At 38.2% G+C, this 18339-nt stretch overlaps 1 protein-coding gene across 1 annotated transcript in view; it reads left to right on the top strand.

Annotated features, from left to right (window-relative positions):
* LOC139726885 (uncharacterized) overlaps positions 1-15759 on the top strand; it is a 61019-nt gene extending 45260 nt beyond the window's left edge. Inside the window, exons 6-9 of the mRNA XM_071637879.1 lie at positions 1077-1159; positions 3977-4159; positions 6332-6487; positions 15257-15759. Coding sequence (XP_071493980.1) covers positions 1077-1159; positions 3977-4159; positions 6332-6487; positions 15257-15379 — 545 coding nt within the window. The 3' untranslated portion in view covers positions 15380-15759. The remainder of the gene's footprint in view (positions 1-1076; positions 1160-3976; positions 4160-6331; positions 6488-15256) is intronic.
* Positions 15760-18339: the final 2580 nt, after the last annotated feature.

Raw genomic sequence — 18339 nt, 5'->3', positions numbered from 1 at the left:
ATAAACTTCCATAGGCATGGTCTGAGTGGCAAAAAATCGAGAAGTTTAACATCTTTTGTCGTGCGGCAGCCAAACTGGCGGCCAAATTTGGATCTAAAAGCTTGGGTCATTAGTACGCGCGTGCAAGAAAGAAGAAAGAGTGCACCGCCTGATGGCTAGTTATTGCAATGTAACAATGCATATCTGTACATGACGATGGCCTCGCGCTTCAGAGACACCGCCCGCACACAGATAGAGAAGTTTGTCGGGGGTGAGGGAAAAATTTCGCGAGAAGTTATGCGAGAAGTTTTTTCGGAAGTTTGCAGTCACACTGGCAAAACTTCAAGATTTTAAAGATCGTTCTCGATCTTTTGCCAGTCTGACTGCACTTTATTTGGCTTTTCCAGGGTACCAACAGGCTAAAGCTGACTTTTATGAATCTCTCTTGACTTTGAAAACACATACCAATGAAAGATACGTAGCAATGCTATGACACTTGTGTAGTGTAAGGCAAGAAATGATTTCTTGCATTCACAGATTATGTGGAGGCTTGAATTCTGTTCTTTACTTTTGTCTGTTTTTTTTGTATCAATAGTCCGCATACATGTACCTTATTGTTTATCTCTTCCAAAATAATTGTTTTTCTCATCGGTTTATTGATCTTTTTGAGATATGGTTAAACACTCCTTGATTATTAACTGTAGTTGATGAATGATTATTCAAATTTCTGCCTCAATGACAGCCATGGCAGCTCTGCACAATAGTCTCATACATTATATCGTCGCTGGGGTGACAAGACCTTGTATCTGCAATTTTGGTGAAAATGACTTTTTTTGATCAATGGTCAAATAATGGTCAAATAATGGCTTAAGTGACGTCCTGTCCAAATTCCAACTGTATTACTCCAAAGATGAAGCTACCACGGCATGTCAAAGGAAAGGATATCCCATTCGCCACAGTACTTTGGCCGCCATGTTTTTTGGCTCTCCTGAACATTTGACATTTTGTAGATACGAGGTCTTGTCGCCCCAGCGACGATATATTTATAATCTGATACTTGATCATGTCCTTGAATTACTGTCTTCCAATTCCCACAGTGAAACAGTCCAGCATGATCCTTCTACAGTCCATCCCTACGGGTATAGATATTGAAGCCATTGACAAAAAGCTCAGGAATCAGGTAGGTGTCGTATGGAACCAGAATTTGCATATTCATCTTTTATTTTATTATTGTTTTATTTATTTTTTGCTTTGCTTTGCTTTACTCTACGGATTAGATGCTATAGTTACACTTTAATTCAATTTCAATGGAAAGCAAACAAACAGGATGGTTAAAATTCCATGAAGATTAAGCATAAAACTTGAATATTAACATAATTTTTTAAGTTTCAAGTTTTGTCTAGTCTGGCAATGCTAGTTGCAATCACTGAAGAGTTCGATCAACGATGTGGCATCTACCATGCCACCCCATACAAGCCTGTGTTTAAAGTCTTCCCAAACTCCAGTAATTTTATATTGAAGGACGTGATTTCTTGTTTTATTTTGTTTCTAAAAATAAAGAGTTTGTGTCCAGAGTTGTGCATGGATTAGGAGACATAAGAGGCGATCACAGTCTTTCTTATCTGGCTTACACAAGTGATTACAACTGTTACCATTGTAAGAAAAATGTGTACCACAAAATATGATTTTTTACTTGTAGTAACTTTTTATAGATGCATTTAAATGCTAAAAATTCAGTAGAGCAGAGTGTAGGGAAAATTGCACTCTTTGCTGTGATGTGAATTTTATAGCAGAGCTACATGTATGGCTATGATGCTTTCAATGTACTGTGGCATGTTGCGATTATTGATAGGTTTGATTGGTTGTATACTTGTACGTTTGAGCAAAATAGACCACATGGGGGGGGGGGGGGGGGGGGAATAGGGGAAGGGCTCTTAGGCCCTGAGAAAAAAGGGTCAAGGATCAATGCCCCGCTACCATCGGTGCTATCATTGTCAGGACTACCCCAGTTTAATCACACTGCCATCAAGTGTTACCTATCCACTTGACTATCACTTGAATGAAGCTCAACCCCTTAACACAGTGCAGCTGCAAAACATCAAGCATTTAAAGGCATATCAGTGTCCCATTTATATCAAGGGTGTCGTCCGGTCGTCCCGAGACGGAAAACTCTTAAGTTTGTGTGGGAAATGTTGTATTTGACATTGTGACAGTGAAGTGAGTATAATGTGGTGTGGTCTACCCAATAACCTAAGATTCGCCCTTGCCTCTATTTGCTTTGCTTGTCAAGCACTTGGCCACAGGAAAAAGGTATTACCTGTTGCTTGAAACTTGAGTTTTGTAAACTGTAAAGGCCATGCACTTTGCCAGTTTTGTTACTTGCTTCAGTTATGTATGATGTGGCAACTGCGGAGTTGTAGATCTGAAAGAACTTCCTAGCACCCGGCTCTATTAATGAGGAAATCCAGTCCAAATAAAAGTTAGTTTGATAAAAAAAAAAGAGTAATATTTTAGGAGTTCGACAATAAAAAATTGACTGAAATCGGATGAAAAATAAGGAAATTATGACATTTTGAAGTTTTGATGGTTTATCAAAAACAGTTCTTGTACAGTAGGTATGAATATGCAAATGAATAAGCTAACCATGTCATACCCTCACAATTTGCCATTGATCTTGTCCCAGAAAATGATGAAAATTCAATGTTTCTGACATTGAAGTCTGAAACATGATGTTATTCCTGGTTGAATAACGTCAGAATAATGATCAGTTTATAGATATATGAGGATTTGAGCCTTGGACATAATTGCGTTTGAATGAAAAAATGGAAATGTCAAAATTTTATTGACAAACTATATACTTGTATATGGTAAGTTGTGATGGAATTAAATGCTTACTTTGCCACTTGCATATTCATATAGACTGTTCAAGAACTGTTCCCCTCCCCCAAAAAAATAAAATAGCGAAAATTTGAAATGTCATAACTTCCTTATTTTTCATCCGATTTCGATCAAATTTATACCATTGAACTCATGACATTTTACTCTTTCTTATCAGACTAACTTAGATTTGGACTGGATTTCCCCTTTAAAAGTGAAGGGTTGTGAGTGCTTTGAGTGCCCAACAGCATAAGAGATTTCATAGCATTGGACACACTGTTCAAAGTCCTTAAAGGGAGCGTATAGTTTTGGTTGAGACCTTATTTCAGGTTTCTAGCTTTTTTTTGTGTAATGAGAAACCTCGTATGAAATATGAAAGAGCATGTAATTCCATGAGGAATTCAACGTTTATTCGATGAAAATTGGTTTTGAATTGGCTGAGATATCCAAAATAGAGCGATTCTAATAAAGTGTAGGACCCACACCTTTTGACAACCGCTTTGTTTTACCTTGTTTTTGGATGTGTCAGTCATTCCAAACCCGATTTTCATCAAATAAACGTTGAATTCCTCTTAGAATGGTATGCTCTGCACTATTTCATAAGTGTTTTCTTGGTATCTCGTAAAAAGTTAAAAGCCCAATTCTCATCTCCACCAATACTGTACCATCCCTTTAACATAGACATGGTTATTTATAATGATTTTACTCTCATTTGATACAAATTATTCAAAATAAGACGGTGGACTTAAAGTTCTGATTCTTCTCCTTGTTCATGTTCCAGACCCATGTCTGGATCACGTCCTATATTTGAGATAAAAGGGGAAGAGTAAGGGAATAGTGTTGTGTCATTTTCAGATAGTCTACCTCCCTTGACTTTTGGATCCTTTTGTTGTAGCGGGTCACATACTATATTTTGACTCGTCCTTAGGTTGCTTTATCTGTAGATTGTTTTTTCATTAAAGTGCTATAGTCATTATTGCTTGCTGCTCTCTTTTATTCATGAGCTCAGGGTTGTCTGTGGTGCAACTTGAGTTTTTCGACCAAAGATGAATAACTGACAAGTGATTACAATATATTTTGCCATCTCAATTTTCTGCCATGTTGCTACTGGGGACAACAGTGTGGCGACATAGACAACATCCATGAGTTTCATGTGTGGCAGCTGACGGGCGACAAGTTGATCGCAACCCTTCATGTCAGCGTGTCGTCCCTGGAGCAGTACGGCGGGGTCATCGAGCAGGCGACGAGAATCCTGCACAGCGAAGGGATCCACTCTACGACGATACAGCCGGAATTCACATGTGTGAGTATTTCTTTTACAGGGACTGTACAATACTGGTTGAGGTGAGGATTCGGGTTTATAACATTTTTTTGAAAGATAATGAGAAACCTCTTATGAAATATGAAAGAGCATGTAATTTCAAGAAGGATTCATTGTTTATTTGATGAAAATTAGCCTTAAAATGGCTGAGATATCCAAAAAGTGATCCAAATAAAATTGACAGGTCACAACTTTTATTTGGATCTCTTTGTTTTATGTTGTTTTTAGATATCTCAGTCATTTCAAAACCAATTTTCATCAAATTAATTTTGATTCCCCTTAGAGTTGTATGCTCTTTAACATTTCATAGAGTGCTTTCTAACTATTTCGCAAAACGTTACAAGCTGAATTCTCACCTCAACCAGGACTGTACAGTCCCTTTAAAGCGCACTGGACAAACGATATAGGTCACCTATAGTTTCCTGCTCTGGAATATATATCTCCCACTAAAGACACCAGGTGGGGAAAAAAAAGATTAGTTTCCTGACATGAGATCAGTGAAAAGTTTGTTTTCTTTCATGCTCTTTTCTTGTGTCTCAGTATGTGTGTGTGTGCTTGTGCGTTACATGCAAGTGTTTGATCAGAGGCAGAAAAGTGGAATTCCAATGCATTACTTTATCACATTATGTTATGCAGTGGAAAATGAGCATTTCAAATGCAAACAGTACAGCCAGAATTCCTCGATGTGAATATCGCTTTCAAAGCCCAAAAGAAGGTTTTGGTTGTATTTAGTCTGTAAAAAGAAATTGTGTTGGTTTTATTTTTGTGTGTGTGTGAAAATGTGTGTTTCTTTTTATCAGGCAGTGTATGGGTATAATTGGACTTGGTTGTAAAGCTCGATTCATTCAGGGCCCCATTTATAGAACGTTGATATGATAGCAACTCTTGCTGGGATGGCAATTGTCATAGTAACGACGAGAATCCAGCTTCCTGATTGGCTGTTGCTATTGGAAGTTGCCATTCCAGCAAGAGTTGCTATCCTAACATCTTTTATGAAATGGATCCCAGATGTGCAATGAGATTTTGCTGTGTGGTGGAAAATGAACAAATTTATTTCAATGGATGCAACAGTTTCTCTTGCACAGCCTTCGAGAAGGTTTTGGTCTCCAGTGTCTGCACTTTTTATTGTTTTATTAATATGCATATAATGATTTAAAGCAGTAAGTTTAGATATAACGTACCAACATATTGGGAAGTCTGATTGAGAAGCGAAATATGGCTAATATCACAAAACCTTTGCTGAATCACTTTACAGTCAATGATACAGCCTGCAGAAAACTGCTTGAGAGCCTGCAAAAAAATTTGATCTTGTTGGTTTCCCTTTCGATGAAAGTTATCTGCACTTTTGCTTTCGCCTCTTTGTTCTAGTTTAAGCTGTGAATGTAAGTTCTCATTTATTTCTAGATTGTACACAAGTGCAAAATTTAGAAAACATCACTCCTATTTGCCCAAGAGCAAGATACCAAAGCAGTCTACTTGAAATCTATACAAATGTAAGTGTCTAGGTCAAGATACTTGACTGCTTACAGCTAGTGTTTATTAAAGGACATGTTCACCTTCATAGACATGTGGGTTTAATGAATGCAGTAATATTAGTAGAACACATCAGTGAGAGTTAGAGAAAAATAGGACAGTAGGCCTACATTCAAAAGTTATGAATTTTTAAAGTTTCTGCTCAGTCAAGACTGGATGAGAAGACTACCACAGCTTGTGATGTCACATGTGTACAACGACGTAAAGAAAGATTAAAGAAAATTCAACATATTTTTACTTTTCTCGCGAAGCAAAAGAACACTCAACTTCGCTCTATCAGAAGGCAGGGGGAATAATATTACCCTAAACATACGTTAGTAACAAGACGAAGAAATGTGCACTTAAAAAGGAAAGTTTTGTCAAATTCTCTTTTTATTTTCTTTATATCATTGTACGCAAGTGACATCATACACTGTGGTAGTCTTCTCATCCAGCAGTGACTGCGCAGATACTTTGAAAATTCATAACTTTTGAACAGATTGTCTGATTTTCCCCAAACTTTCACTGATGTGTTCAAGTAATATTGTTGCCTTCACTCAATCCACATGGCTGTGACAATGGGCTTGTCCTTGAATTTCTTCACTCGTGTCTAACTGCCCCCACCTCCCTTTCTGCCGGCAGCTCAAGCTGAAGAACGAGGCCAACTGCCCGATCCCGTGTCCGATCGACTCGTGCTCCGACCAGAACAAGTGCTGCAGGAGCAATCGGCGGCAAATAGGCAGCAGCAGGAGCGCCACCTCCCTGGGTCAGCTGCAGATGGAAACGAATAATGTTGAGGTTGGTGTGGTGAATCCGTACTCTTCATTTACTGACCACTGACCTTCTCTCAGTGACCCCCTACCCACCCCTCTCTTCCGAACTCTTTCTTCCGGACTGAACTAACGGACGACTCCCAACCCATTACCAACCAACCCCAGAGCAGATCAAATCTAGACATCTAATTTCAGCAGGGCTACCAGGCACCATTTCGTAAGAGATGTTGGGATAGCAACTCTTGCTGGAATGGCAAATTTCAATAGCAACAGCCAATCAGGAAGCTGGATTCTTGTCGTTACCATGACAATTGCCATTCCAGCAAGGGTTCCTATCGCATCAACTTTTTATGAAATGGGGCCCAGAACTTTGCGTGCAGCAACCAATTTTTAATAAATTTTTTATATTATTTTTCTTTTTTTTTGCGACAGTTTGATATTAGCCGTCTGCTTTTGAAGCTGAAATTTCTCTCTTTTTCTCACAGACAATGACACACACAAATGCGAATTTGAAAACAGTTGGTAGATCCTGAACTCTGCTGTGGAATAGCTAGCATGTATTTGCAACAATAGATGAGAATAGGATGTTGTCATTCTTTCCTTTTCAGCCTCTCGTCTTTTTGAAACAAACACAAGTATAAGGAGTACATGCACTAAGACTATATTTGACCCACATATCTTGATACCTTAGTAATGATATTTGGCTTGCTAGTGATTTTTTTTTTTCCAAAGTGACTTTAAAAACCGTATGTGTAACGGCTCGGCTCGGCTTGCAACCCACAAAAAGTCACACATTTGGATTTTCTGTAATGGACCAAATACATGTATGTCATTTGGGTTGACCGACTCAAATACAGTAAGTTTGGCTACTGTGGAGATAAATCTTTTCTCTTCTTACTGTCAAAATTTGGTGGCAAGAAATAAAAACAACCCCAAATCAAGATATGAGGAGGTCTTCTGGACTATGTTTGTCAGGCAGGGGCTGTTTTCACAGGGAAATAGTGTATTTTCATATAGTTCTACGTACACGACACGCCTGAGTGATCATAATTCGTAAATCCTATTTTCTCCCTTTCCTGTGAAAATACACCTCTGAACTCCCTTTTGTTTCAATCATTTTGTAAGTGGGTTCAGATGGTCCAAATTCAACTGGTATATCATTTTAAGGCTAAGAACTCACTTTTTTTAAACTATGTAGAAAAGAGGAGATCCGTTTTGGCCTTCTTTTTGTGGGTTTTTGAGCTGGGCGGTCACATATTCACGTGTAGAATAGTAGGGGACTTCACCAACATCACAACAGATTTCTGGTCAGGACTACATGTATGCTTTGTGGCAATACAGATGTATGGATAGGTATTCTAAATACAGATTTTTTAAGAGAATAACATAGTTTACTACAGTGTTTAGTCAGAGTGATTAAGTTTGTAGTCTTTTTTTTGGGGGGGGGGGGGAGGAGAAACCCACAAGTTAGAGGATGGAGAATTCAAAATGCGGATTACATTATTTTTTTATTTATTTCGTATGGCCTCATTTGTTAGCTAGGGGAGCAGGAGGGCATGTATATTAGCATGGTAAGAGTTACATTAGAGATAAAAACTATATCCAGCTATCAGTGTGAGCTTAGCTTGCATACTAAGTGTCCAAGTAATCCATTTCGTTTGCTCCTCCCATTTTACTCAGGCAGCTTAAATACCTGTATCCATCTAGCGCAGGACAATCCTGAACTGTATTAGCAGACATATATACAAAAAGCTAATCACCATTGAGAGACCCAATCCCACATTCTCATTTTACTCAAGCAACTTAAATACCTGTATCCATCTAGCGCAGGACAATCCCGAACTGTATTAACAAACATATAAACAAAAAGCTAATCACCATTGAGAGACCCACTCCCACGTTCAGTCAAACCTGCCGTAGTGGCCACCTGTCTATAGCAGCCACCTGCCATATACAGCCCCTTAAAAAAAAGAACAAACAAACAAAACAAAACAAAACAAAACAAAACAAAACAAAACAAAAAATTACCCCAGAGGGGAATGCCATGTTGAAGACCATGTCTGTAGCGGCCACTTTTTTTTTTTGTCCCTTGGGTGACTGCTATAGACAGATTTTAATATTTTTCAAACTCTTAGGCAGCTCATACCCGTGTGACCTTTCCATTGCTTTACATTTGACCTCTCACGAGAGTATGGAGACAAAATCTTTCCTGTTGAAGTGCAGTTGAAGAGTTCTTTTCCAAAGATCTACTTTTGATGGTTTGGTGAAAAAAACAAAAACAGTCTGGATTGTATTTACAATGTTTTAAGTGTTTTCATGCAAAGACGTGATGTCCCATAACAGTGCCCCATTATGGGATAAAGAAAATGTGCCTTGGAAAAATCCATGTGTCTATTTGGATTTCTAAACATTCTTTTTTTTTTCAGAAAAGCTATTCAGGTAGGAAAGGCAGCTAGCCTAGCCTTACTCGGGGGTCAAAGTGCGTTCAAGCATGCACATTGCTTTCTGATTGAATCTTGCTGGATACCTTTTGGAACAAAAGTGAAATGGATTAAGCACTTTTTGGGGCAAAGCCCATTTTTCATGCCTAATTTTGCCAGTGTATCACAAGAATTGTAGTACTTTGAAGAGTTTACTGTATGGGACTACTACGAATTGATACATAATTATCAAAAAGTCCAATTAGATAAAAAAGGGATTTAAAATCATTTGGAAAAGAGCTATTCAATATTACATCATCAGTGTGATCCTGGACCCTGTATATTGATTAGCTGGGCGCTCAGAGAAATACCATAATGTCTGAAATCATATAAGTGCAATAATATTGTATTCTTTTCCTGTGAAGAAATTAACTTCGTGCTTTTCCTTCAGATCTTTGGTATGCACTACACCACTTTTATGTATAAATAAGAAAGAAAAGTATGTGTTCCACATACATACAGACTCATTTTTTATCCCTCAGAATGCTATTGTCTAAGTTTTATGCGATGTAATTCATAAGCTCACAGTAATTCATCCACTCACATTCTCAGCGTGCTGCGACTGCTATATGTGCGTAAACTGGAATTCTCATCAATTTTTCCCCCCTATCTTGTTTTGTTTTCCATTTCATATATTCTTCTCCCACGCGCTCCGTCCCAGACTGTACCTTTGAGGCAATCAAATCTATCCGAAGGTCAGGTCTCTTTTTAGCATCGTTACCGCCACCAGGTTCTGTGTGTAGACTAGTCTTCTATGTGTCTGTGTATTTATGTAAATACCACTACGTGTCCACGCCGGGCGTTGGGTAGATTTGCCGAATGTCTACCTCCTTCGAAACCAAGCATTGGCATCAGATGCTTTGCGTGGGACGATAGTTGTGTTCCCAGCAGATCGGAAGCGGAGCATGAATAATGCTATGGTTGTGTTCGTACCCACGATCTAACTATGCTATGATGTCGAAGTCGCATTCCCACGTGATCAAAATGGAAGAGTCCTCAGCGATGAAAGTTGCATTCTCACGTGATCAGATGTGAGGATTATATTGCAGTCAGTCCTTGCCTTTAAATGCTGGAGTGTTCTCATGAAAGTGTATGCTGGTGTGTGCATCATATGTATAGTATGACAAACAGGAAGAATTCTGAGTGGTTAGTTTAATTGATTGCCAGAACAGTGCAAATACACTATAAAGTCAAAGCAGTGAGAAGCGCAACAGAACTAAACTTGCACTCAACTGACCAGATGTCTTTACAAAGTCTAGCATCAAAGCTGCTGAAGCGCAAGAAAATTTGAGTTCTGAATAGACCCGTGCCCTCAAGAACGAAGCAGATGCCTCAGTTACTGGAACTTGATCTCAAACATGTCCTGTGACAGAATTTTAGTTGTGGCCCAGGAAAAGGCCTTAGAGTGTTCAGAAAGCCATGAGTAAAAAATGAGAGATGCTGCTAAGATTTCAGTGTGAAGCTGTTCGGGCAATCAAGAAAATTGAGAAGTAGATTGTTGGATCAGAGATCAACGGTAGTATACTAAGAGAATATGCTTGGTACTTATCAAATGCACACAACGTATGTTGCAAATTGATTTAAGAACTAACTTGTAGAGCTAGTTAAGCTGTAAGCTAACTAGTAGCAGAGAGATGTGAAAGCATGTACCAGTGGCAAGTTTAAAGCATGTACCAGTGGCAAGTTTAGCTGTAAGTGAAGTAGGAGCAGATTACACAGTAGCTAACTCATAGAAAAGAAGTCTGGAAGCTTGCATCTAGTGGCTCATTAACCTGAAAGCCTCTCTGAAAAGTGTACTAATCGCAAAGACCTTTACAGGAGAATGAAAGTGGATTGAGTGAACGCAGTAGAACACATCAGTGAAGTTTGGGAAAATTTGGACAATTTGTTCAAAACTTAACAAGTTACGTAAAGTTTTTGTGAAGACATTTCTGAGTGACAAGACTAGAGATTTTTGATGGATACAATGTATGAATTATATTAATTTCCATGTAAGACATCACCAACCTGTGTTGTGATTCTGATCCAGTGATGGTGGAATGAATACTTTTTAAGATTCATAACTTCTTTATGGATTATCCCATATCCTTACACTTTGTTGATGTGTTCTAGGATTAATTTTTTCTGAATCCACTCAATCCATATTCAATTTGGGTTGCATCTCCCTTTAGGCTGCGTTCACATAGAAGTATTCAGTATTCAGTATTCAGTATTCGCTATTCGCTATTCGGGCACCGAATACACCATCACCCACACCGTCAACTCACCATCCCATGTAGTGAGGATTTCTTCCTCCTACATCCCAGCAAATCTTATTAACAATTTCTAAACTGCATCAGAATGTCAGTCTACATGCTTATTTTTGCTAAAGGGCAAGTCCAGACCAAAAGTGTCATTATTTCATAAACGAGAGACGGTATACGCTGCAAGAAAATCGAACAAGCTCGATTCCCACTTTGCTATACTATTCGCAGCTATTCGGTACTTTCGAATAGTGCCCTCTTATGTGAACCGGTGTGAGGAAATCCTATCGTTCGATTCAAGCTATTCGCGTGCCCTCGAAAAACGAGCCCGAATACCCGAATAGTATACTTCTATATGAACGCAGCCTTACGGATGACAACCACAAGGAGTTGGGTTGTTGGAGGTTGCTACTGATTAAAGTGAGCTCTGATCTCCACTCTAAACTCTCAGCATCTTAGATAGTACTGCACTGACATACTGTGCCTTTATGCTAGAGGGCCTCAACTCCCAATGAATAATCTTGAAAATTTAGCACTGGCTGACGATGGCATTGCGTTCAGATGTTGTCAAATATCAGCACAGGCAGAAACCTGATTTACTTAAACATTTCTATTGCAGTGAGCTTCCCTCAAAACCTCGATCAAACTTTTCCTTTTTTTTTGAAAGAATGCAAAGAGACAGTGGAGTTCAATCCTTCTTTCATTCAGGTGTGCATGTCGTTCAGTCCTGGCAGGAAATTCACAATGAGAGTTTTGATCTAGTTAATAGTTTGATCATGACTGTGTAATATGTTATATAATCCAATGGAAAATCAATTCAGGCATATACAAGGTCTGAAAAAAAGATATCATTCAAAGGGATGAAGGTTCAGGTGTGAGTTTCTTCAATTTGTCTCCCTCTAAAAAATTGATTTTGTTAACAGATCGCAACTGCTGATCTGTAAATTAACAAAGATATCTGATAAAAAATGTTTGTTAATATACAGATCAGCAGTTGCGATCTTAACAAATTTAATTTGTAGAAGGAGACAAATTGAAGAAACTCACACCTGATGCACAAGGTCTTGTAATGAGCTTCTCTCAATGCATGAACTGAATTTAAACCATGGATTAGATTCAAAGTACCTCTGTTGAATTTGGATCTCAGTCACTGCAAGCTATGGAAATTTTGCATGTTTTAAAATGCTGTTAGTGTGTGTGTGTGTGTGTGTGTGTGTGTATGTGTGTGTGTGTACGTGTGCGTGTGTCATTTTGTTATTTTGTGTCCGTACAAGTACTAGCTGCAGTACTGCACAGTACTTTTTTTTTTATAATCAGTACATCTGAGCCAGCTGTGTGCTTCATCCATGTATATCAGAAGCCTCCTTTAATTTTATCTTTTGTAAATTTACCGGTAACAGTAGTTAGAGTGCAACGATGCAGTACTTTTAGTTTTCATCTATTGCCCTTTTCAAGCCCCCTTGATGTTAGTATGTACACCGCATTTCTCACTCATCTACTCATGCATTTCACACATGAATTGTTTGTTGCCTATTGTCAGTTGATTGTCCATGCATTTCCACACCATGGCATTGGTCCTGTACAATCAGTGTATATAGTAATGTGGCCCTCCCCACGACTTCTGTGATTGGTTAGTTTGTAAGGAGGCAAGCTCTTTACTTTTTTCTTTCTGTGGAGGGATGATCGGTGAAATAACTCAGATCGCATGCATCTGATTGTAATCTTCGGAAGTGGGGTACACGTTACGTTAAAGAGAGAGAAAAAAAAAACCCTTTAAACAAGCTTCAACCTTGAACATACTGACTGCTTGGGCTGCCTTTAACTCTCATTATTGTCTAGGCTGTTTCCTAATGTGCTAGTTCTGTGGTGTGGAGAGTGTGAACTGCAAGAATTGAGGTTGTTGTGTGCTGTGTCTATTCCCAGTCACCTAAAGTAGTTTTTCCCATTCCCCTTAATTGGGTCCGCTGCATCTTTGCTCTTTCCCCCCTTTTTTTTTTCTGTTTTCCTGAGTCTATTCTGCTCACAATTCTATCTGTCCTCAGTTGAGTGCCAAAGGGGCTTTAATGCTATACTAAAATGCCTTCTAGAGCCTTTAACTTCGTTCTGCTTCTGAAGTGTACATGTTGCATGTGATTTGCCATTTCATCTTGTGTCACATTATAATTATGGATGAACACGGATCTTTCTACCTCAGGGGCTATGGTACTACTACTTTCAAACTTCCACCGTGTGCTCCATATATTACCTATTCGTTCTCGCATGAACACTTCAATATTTAAAGACTTTTAGGGGATGGTTAATATGGGTGGTGTCAATTTTGTTGCAAACTGGCCATGCCTTGACCAGAGCCAGGTGAAGATGATTTATGATTTTATTTTTTTTTGTCTGTACTTCCCCCATTGCCTTGGTAACCAACCCACTCTATGTCCTACTCCGACTGTGCTGCATGCGAGACATTTCTCCATCTACCCTCGTCACTGGACCTTTTGACGTAGCAAGAGTCAAACCTCTGGACTATGCATGTTCTTTACTGTTTAATCATGGCTCAGAGAGGGCCCATTGTGCATGTATTATGTTCTCAGATTTTCATTTTGATGTGATAATGGTCACTTATTATCCATGCATGGTCGTCTGGGGAGGGGGGTTTCCATGTCATGCCGTGATACAAGTGTCTGTAGTAGAAATTCATGCATGCACTTTACATCGTCAAAATATAATGATTGTGCTTTATGGAAGTTTCTCTATATTTTGTAATGAAGCAACAGCAAAAAAAAAAACAAGAAACAAAGAAAAAAAAAGGAAAGACTTTTGTTGTGGAACTATATTGCAAGAAGAATAACAGAAACAGCAACCTCTCGAATACTTGAAAAAGAAGATCCTTCAATGACAGTATCTATAGACACTGACCACAAGAATCTAAAATCTCAGTTTCCATGGTTGAATATCTTGCATGCTGGGATTCAGTAAGTGTTTTGGAGACCGTTGTGAATACAAATGGTGTTTGATTGCATGCTGAAAAAACAAAAAACAAAACATGGTGTCATTTATCGCAATACAGTCACAAGTAACAGTGAGGCGGGGTTTGGAGTTTAATTCACAGCTCGATATCACATCCACCTTGTATGCCACCGGTAGCACCATGCCCGTAGTCATGGGTGTGTCACCACTCTTAGAAGAGGATTTTAGCCAGTAGGCAATATGAAGAGCATGTTATGAGTGATGTCAGACCAGTGAGAATGAGTGCATGGTTTGTGTTTGTATTGCTCATTGGGAGATGTTGTGTTGTGTGAAGGTTAATAGCTAATATTCGATCTGATAATGTGTTTCCTTCTTGTCTCATGTTTTGTCATTTATCTTCGCCCGACCACTCAACAATCTGGGGGGCAACCATTACTACCCTGCCTCTTCCGTCTCGACATTTCATGCTGCTCACGGTGTCTATTATGCTCATGGTGACCTATATGACCTCTGACCTCATGTGATTGAATGTATCCACTCTTTGTATCTTGTGCTTTCGCTACCATCGTCGACACATGCCATGTTCCACTAAACGTACTGTTGCCGTGGGTAACGGCACTCATTTCGCTTCTCAAAACGGGTGCTTTGCTGTGGGATGCTTTCATTCATGTGTGCTTTTGCTCGCATTTTAATCTTAATTCATTACTTTGAATGTATGGTACTCATGCTTAATGCACTCACATTGCTTTACCATTTGAACTCTGATGCTATTGTGTGTGAACTACTGTACATTGCATTTTATCTTTAAAATACATCACCTTCTGTTGTATGTGTTCTACTGGGTATGGGTGAACGTGAGGAAAATTATCTTTTCTAACATTATTCCAAAATAACCCATGTTTTACCAAACAAAAAAAATTATGATATATCATGCTTGGATGTCTATATGATTTATATCAATCAAATGATGATCTAAACTGGTGATCTGTCATGTATGGTACAACTTGTATATATATGATCTGTGTGTTGCATGCTGTCTTGAATCTTGTGTACATTGCCTATATAAAATGGATTCAATTTTTTTTTATGTTTGCTGTGATTCAACATGTAAAGTTGATTAAGAATACCTCATTGCCTTCCAAGAAAGCTGTGTCTACTCAAACAATAGTTGAGGAAATGGACAATAAACTTTCTGATGGTGAAGTCTACCCACTCAAAATTGTATCCACAGTGTGAGGGAGAGTTGTGCCATATTTTCTCGATGGAAGCCTTAGTTTTTACCGTCTGTTAAAAGAAAAGCTACATTTTTATGAAGTTTGTTTGAAAACAAAACCAAAATGTAGTGAAGTGGTGGTAAGTTATAAAGACACCTTATAAACAGCAGACATTAAATTTGTTTTGTCAATGAAAGAGGGGAAAATAACAAATAGAAGATGCCCCCCCCCCAAGAAAAAAAATGAAATAAAGAGAAAAAGAATAAGCCAGTTCACAGCAGTGATCCCCATTGACGTCTGAGCCAGACTTTTCAAAATGTGGATTAATCTTTTAATGAGAAGAGAGCAATTGAATACAGTCAAGCAGAAAATGGTAATTCATGTGTAAGTGCTGCACACATTACTTCAATTGATTTTGAATAGTCAATATACACTCTTTTCATGCGTGAAAATTTGTAACATATTCATCGTGAAGACCTCCAATTATTAAAATACTTTTTGTTTCAAGCCAATTTCAAGAGCAATGTCGCCGTGACCTTTTTATCCAGAGATTGTAATTGTGAACTGGCTCAACAAGATTTGATATTTTCCTAGATTTTCTGCGTGAACATGTATCTTTGATATTTGTGTAACTCATTTGGTACGAAATGTAGCAGACCCTATGAAACTTTGCACAGGATTAATCATGTTCCGATAGGCTGGGGGCAAATGCTGTTTAAAAATAAATATTTTAAAAAAATACAGTACCGTTGTAGCTAACATGCTAATCCATGTACATGTAGCTGTCCTATGGCCAAAGACTTCAGAAGGCATGTGCGGAGGTGATGTTTGAATATTTAGGGAAATCTCTTTGTGTCCTTAATGTTGACAATCAATGTTTCTGAAGTGTTGTTTGTTGTAATATAATAGTCATGTACTGAAAACTGAGAGACAAACATACATGTAGTGTGATGCTGGTGCTACTAATTCTATCATTACTTGTATTCTACATTAAGCCTCATTATACATTTATATGCTACAACAAGTAGATGCATCTCCCAACCCCCCTGTAGTAGCACTGTACTCTGATCTGTACTGTAATCTCTCTTTTAGACGTAAGTGCGCTAAAGATTTGTGACACTTATCGCACAATGTGATTATTATTAAGCCAAAAAAAAAAGTGTTTTACACACAAGCAAGACAGTAGTTCCCCTTGTCCAACGTGGAGGTACTGTATACGCCGAATATTTTGTTAAGTTTTAATTTTCGCAAATTTTGGGAGTCGGGTGCTATTCGCGAAATTAAAGACACATGAAAATATTGATTCTGATCCCGATTTGAATGTGACGCACACGTATACATTTCTCTGTTCAGTTCAGTACTTCACGATTGCAAATTTAACCACTCGCAAAATTGTCGCGAAGTCCCAAGTCGCAAAAATTTAGACTGCCTAAATATATTGCTGAAACAGTTGGTGCATCGTGAACATTAGTGTCGCAGATCTGAGGCTTACTATTGTCTCATGAGAGAAACCACTGCTAATAACTTGCAAGATGATACTGTGTTTTATGTAATCATAGATTAGTGGAGGAAAGTTACACAATTGACAAATTCTTAAGATCTGAGGAACAAGTTTGAAAGACATTCCGAAGCAGTACTCTACCCACAAAAAAAAAAGGTTAATAAATGAATGAAAATATCAGATGGTGTCTCTTTCTCAATTCTTTTTATTTTTCCATGATATACCACACCAAAGTTGTTAAGCAACATGATGATGTCCTACTCCCTTGTTTATCATTCGGCATAAAGATTAATGTACAAAGTATGTTGAACGAAATGTTTAAAAAAAACAGCCTATTTCTGAGGTGCTGTATTGGACATTTGCTAGTTCCTGAAAGCACTGAAATGTGTGTGCTTGACTTTGCGGTGAATTACAAGATTATTTTGAAAGCAGTGATACGTGGAAACAAAAATAAGAGATTTGTGCATCCACACTCTTTAGAGGGAATTCTAAAAGACTGTTTGGGTATTTTTCCATGCTTGATAATGTAGTTTAGCAACTGTATTTATAGAAGAAATGTACATGTGTATGTTAGTATTATACTTTGATCATAGAGCACACACATATTACTTTGTACGTGGGGCTCTATGAAACTAACTGAAGCTCACCGCATGCTGCTATAACTCCCATTTATAGTGCTCGCTATGTGAGTATCTACACATTGGCTGTGGATGTGCAGCAGGCAGTTTCATGACTGTTTTAAGATTGGCAGAAATTTTGACCACTTATTTGCCCAGTTCATGGTTGCACAAGACTTTGAAAATACAAGAAATACACATACATTGGCAATGTGCATTGTACACGCAAAGTAATTTTAGGGGAGTAAAAAACAAAACAACTTCGCCCTCTTAAAATAGAGAGTGTCCTTGTTTCCATATGCTATATGATTGAAGGTAGTGTATGAAACTGAAGAATTGTTACAAGTACCATTTGTATGAAGGAAGCTACTGGAAAAGCAGGAAGAATGCACTGGTTAACCTTCTCTCCATTAGAATGACAGGAAAGATACAACTGTAACTTGCTGAATGTGCATCCTACTCTTGAGAACTGTAATCACCTTTTAAATTACCCTTCAAAATTTTCCACAAAGGGTGATTCTGTCCACTTCCGGCATGAAACAAACTTTACTGTATGCCTCATTCCTGTGTAGTCCTCATTTTGAAAACAATAGAAGATCGGAAAAAGGACAGTTCTTACGACAAAAAAAAAGAAGAAAATAGTTGGAAGAAGAAATTACACTTGTGCGTAGAGAGGTAGACAAACTTGATACATTGTATTATGGAGTTTGTGTGACATGTAAAGACGTAACACTTTTCTTTTTGGATAGTTCGTCTCCATTTGTTGAGTGTTGAAATTTGTTACAGTTTATTGAGCCTCACCACCAGCATTAGATCAACCATCCACTACACACAGTGTATTCTCTTCTACTAGTGTAAAACATG

This window comes from Diadema antillarum, unplaced genomic scaffold (assembly GCF_040938485.1).
Source record: "Diadema antillarum isolate AM-2024a unplaced genomic scaffold, OU_Dant_1.0 seq00000103_RagTag, whole genome shotgun sequence".
NCBI classification, from domain to species: domain Eukaryota; kingdom Metazoa; phylum Echinodermata; class Echinoidea; order Diadematoida; family Diadematidae; genus Diadema; species Diadema antillarum.
Note: the sequence above shows the minus strand (reverse complement) of the source record. Positions and strands in the feature narration are given on the sequence as shown.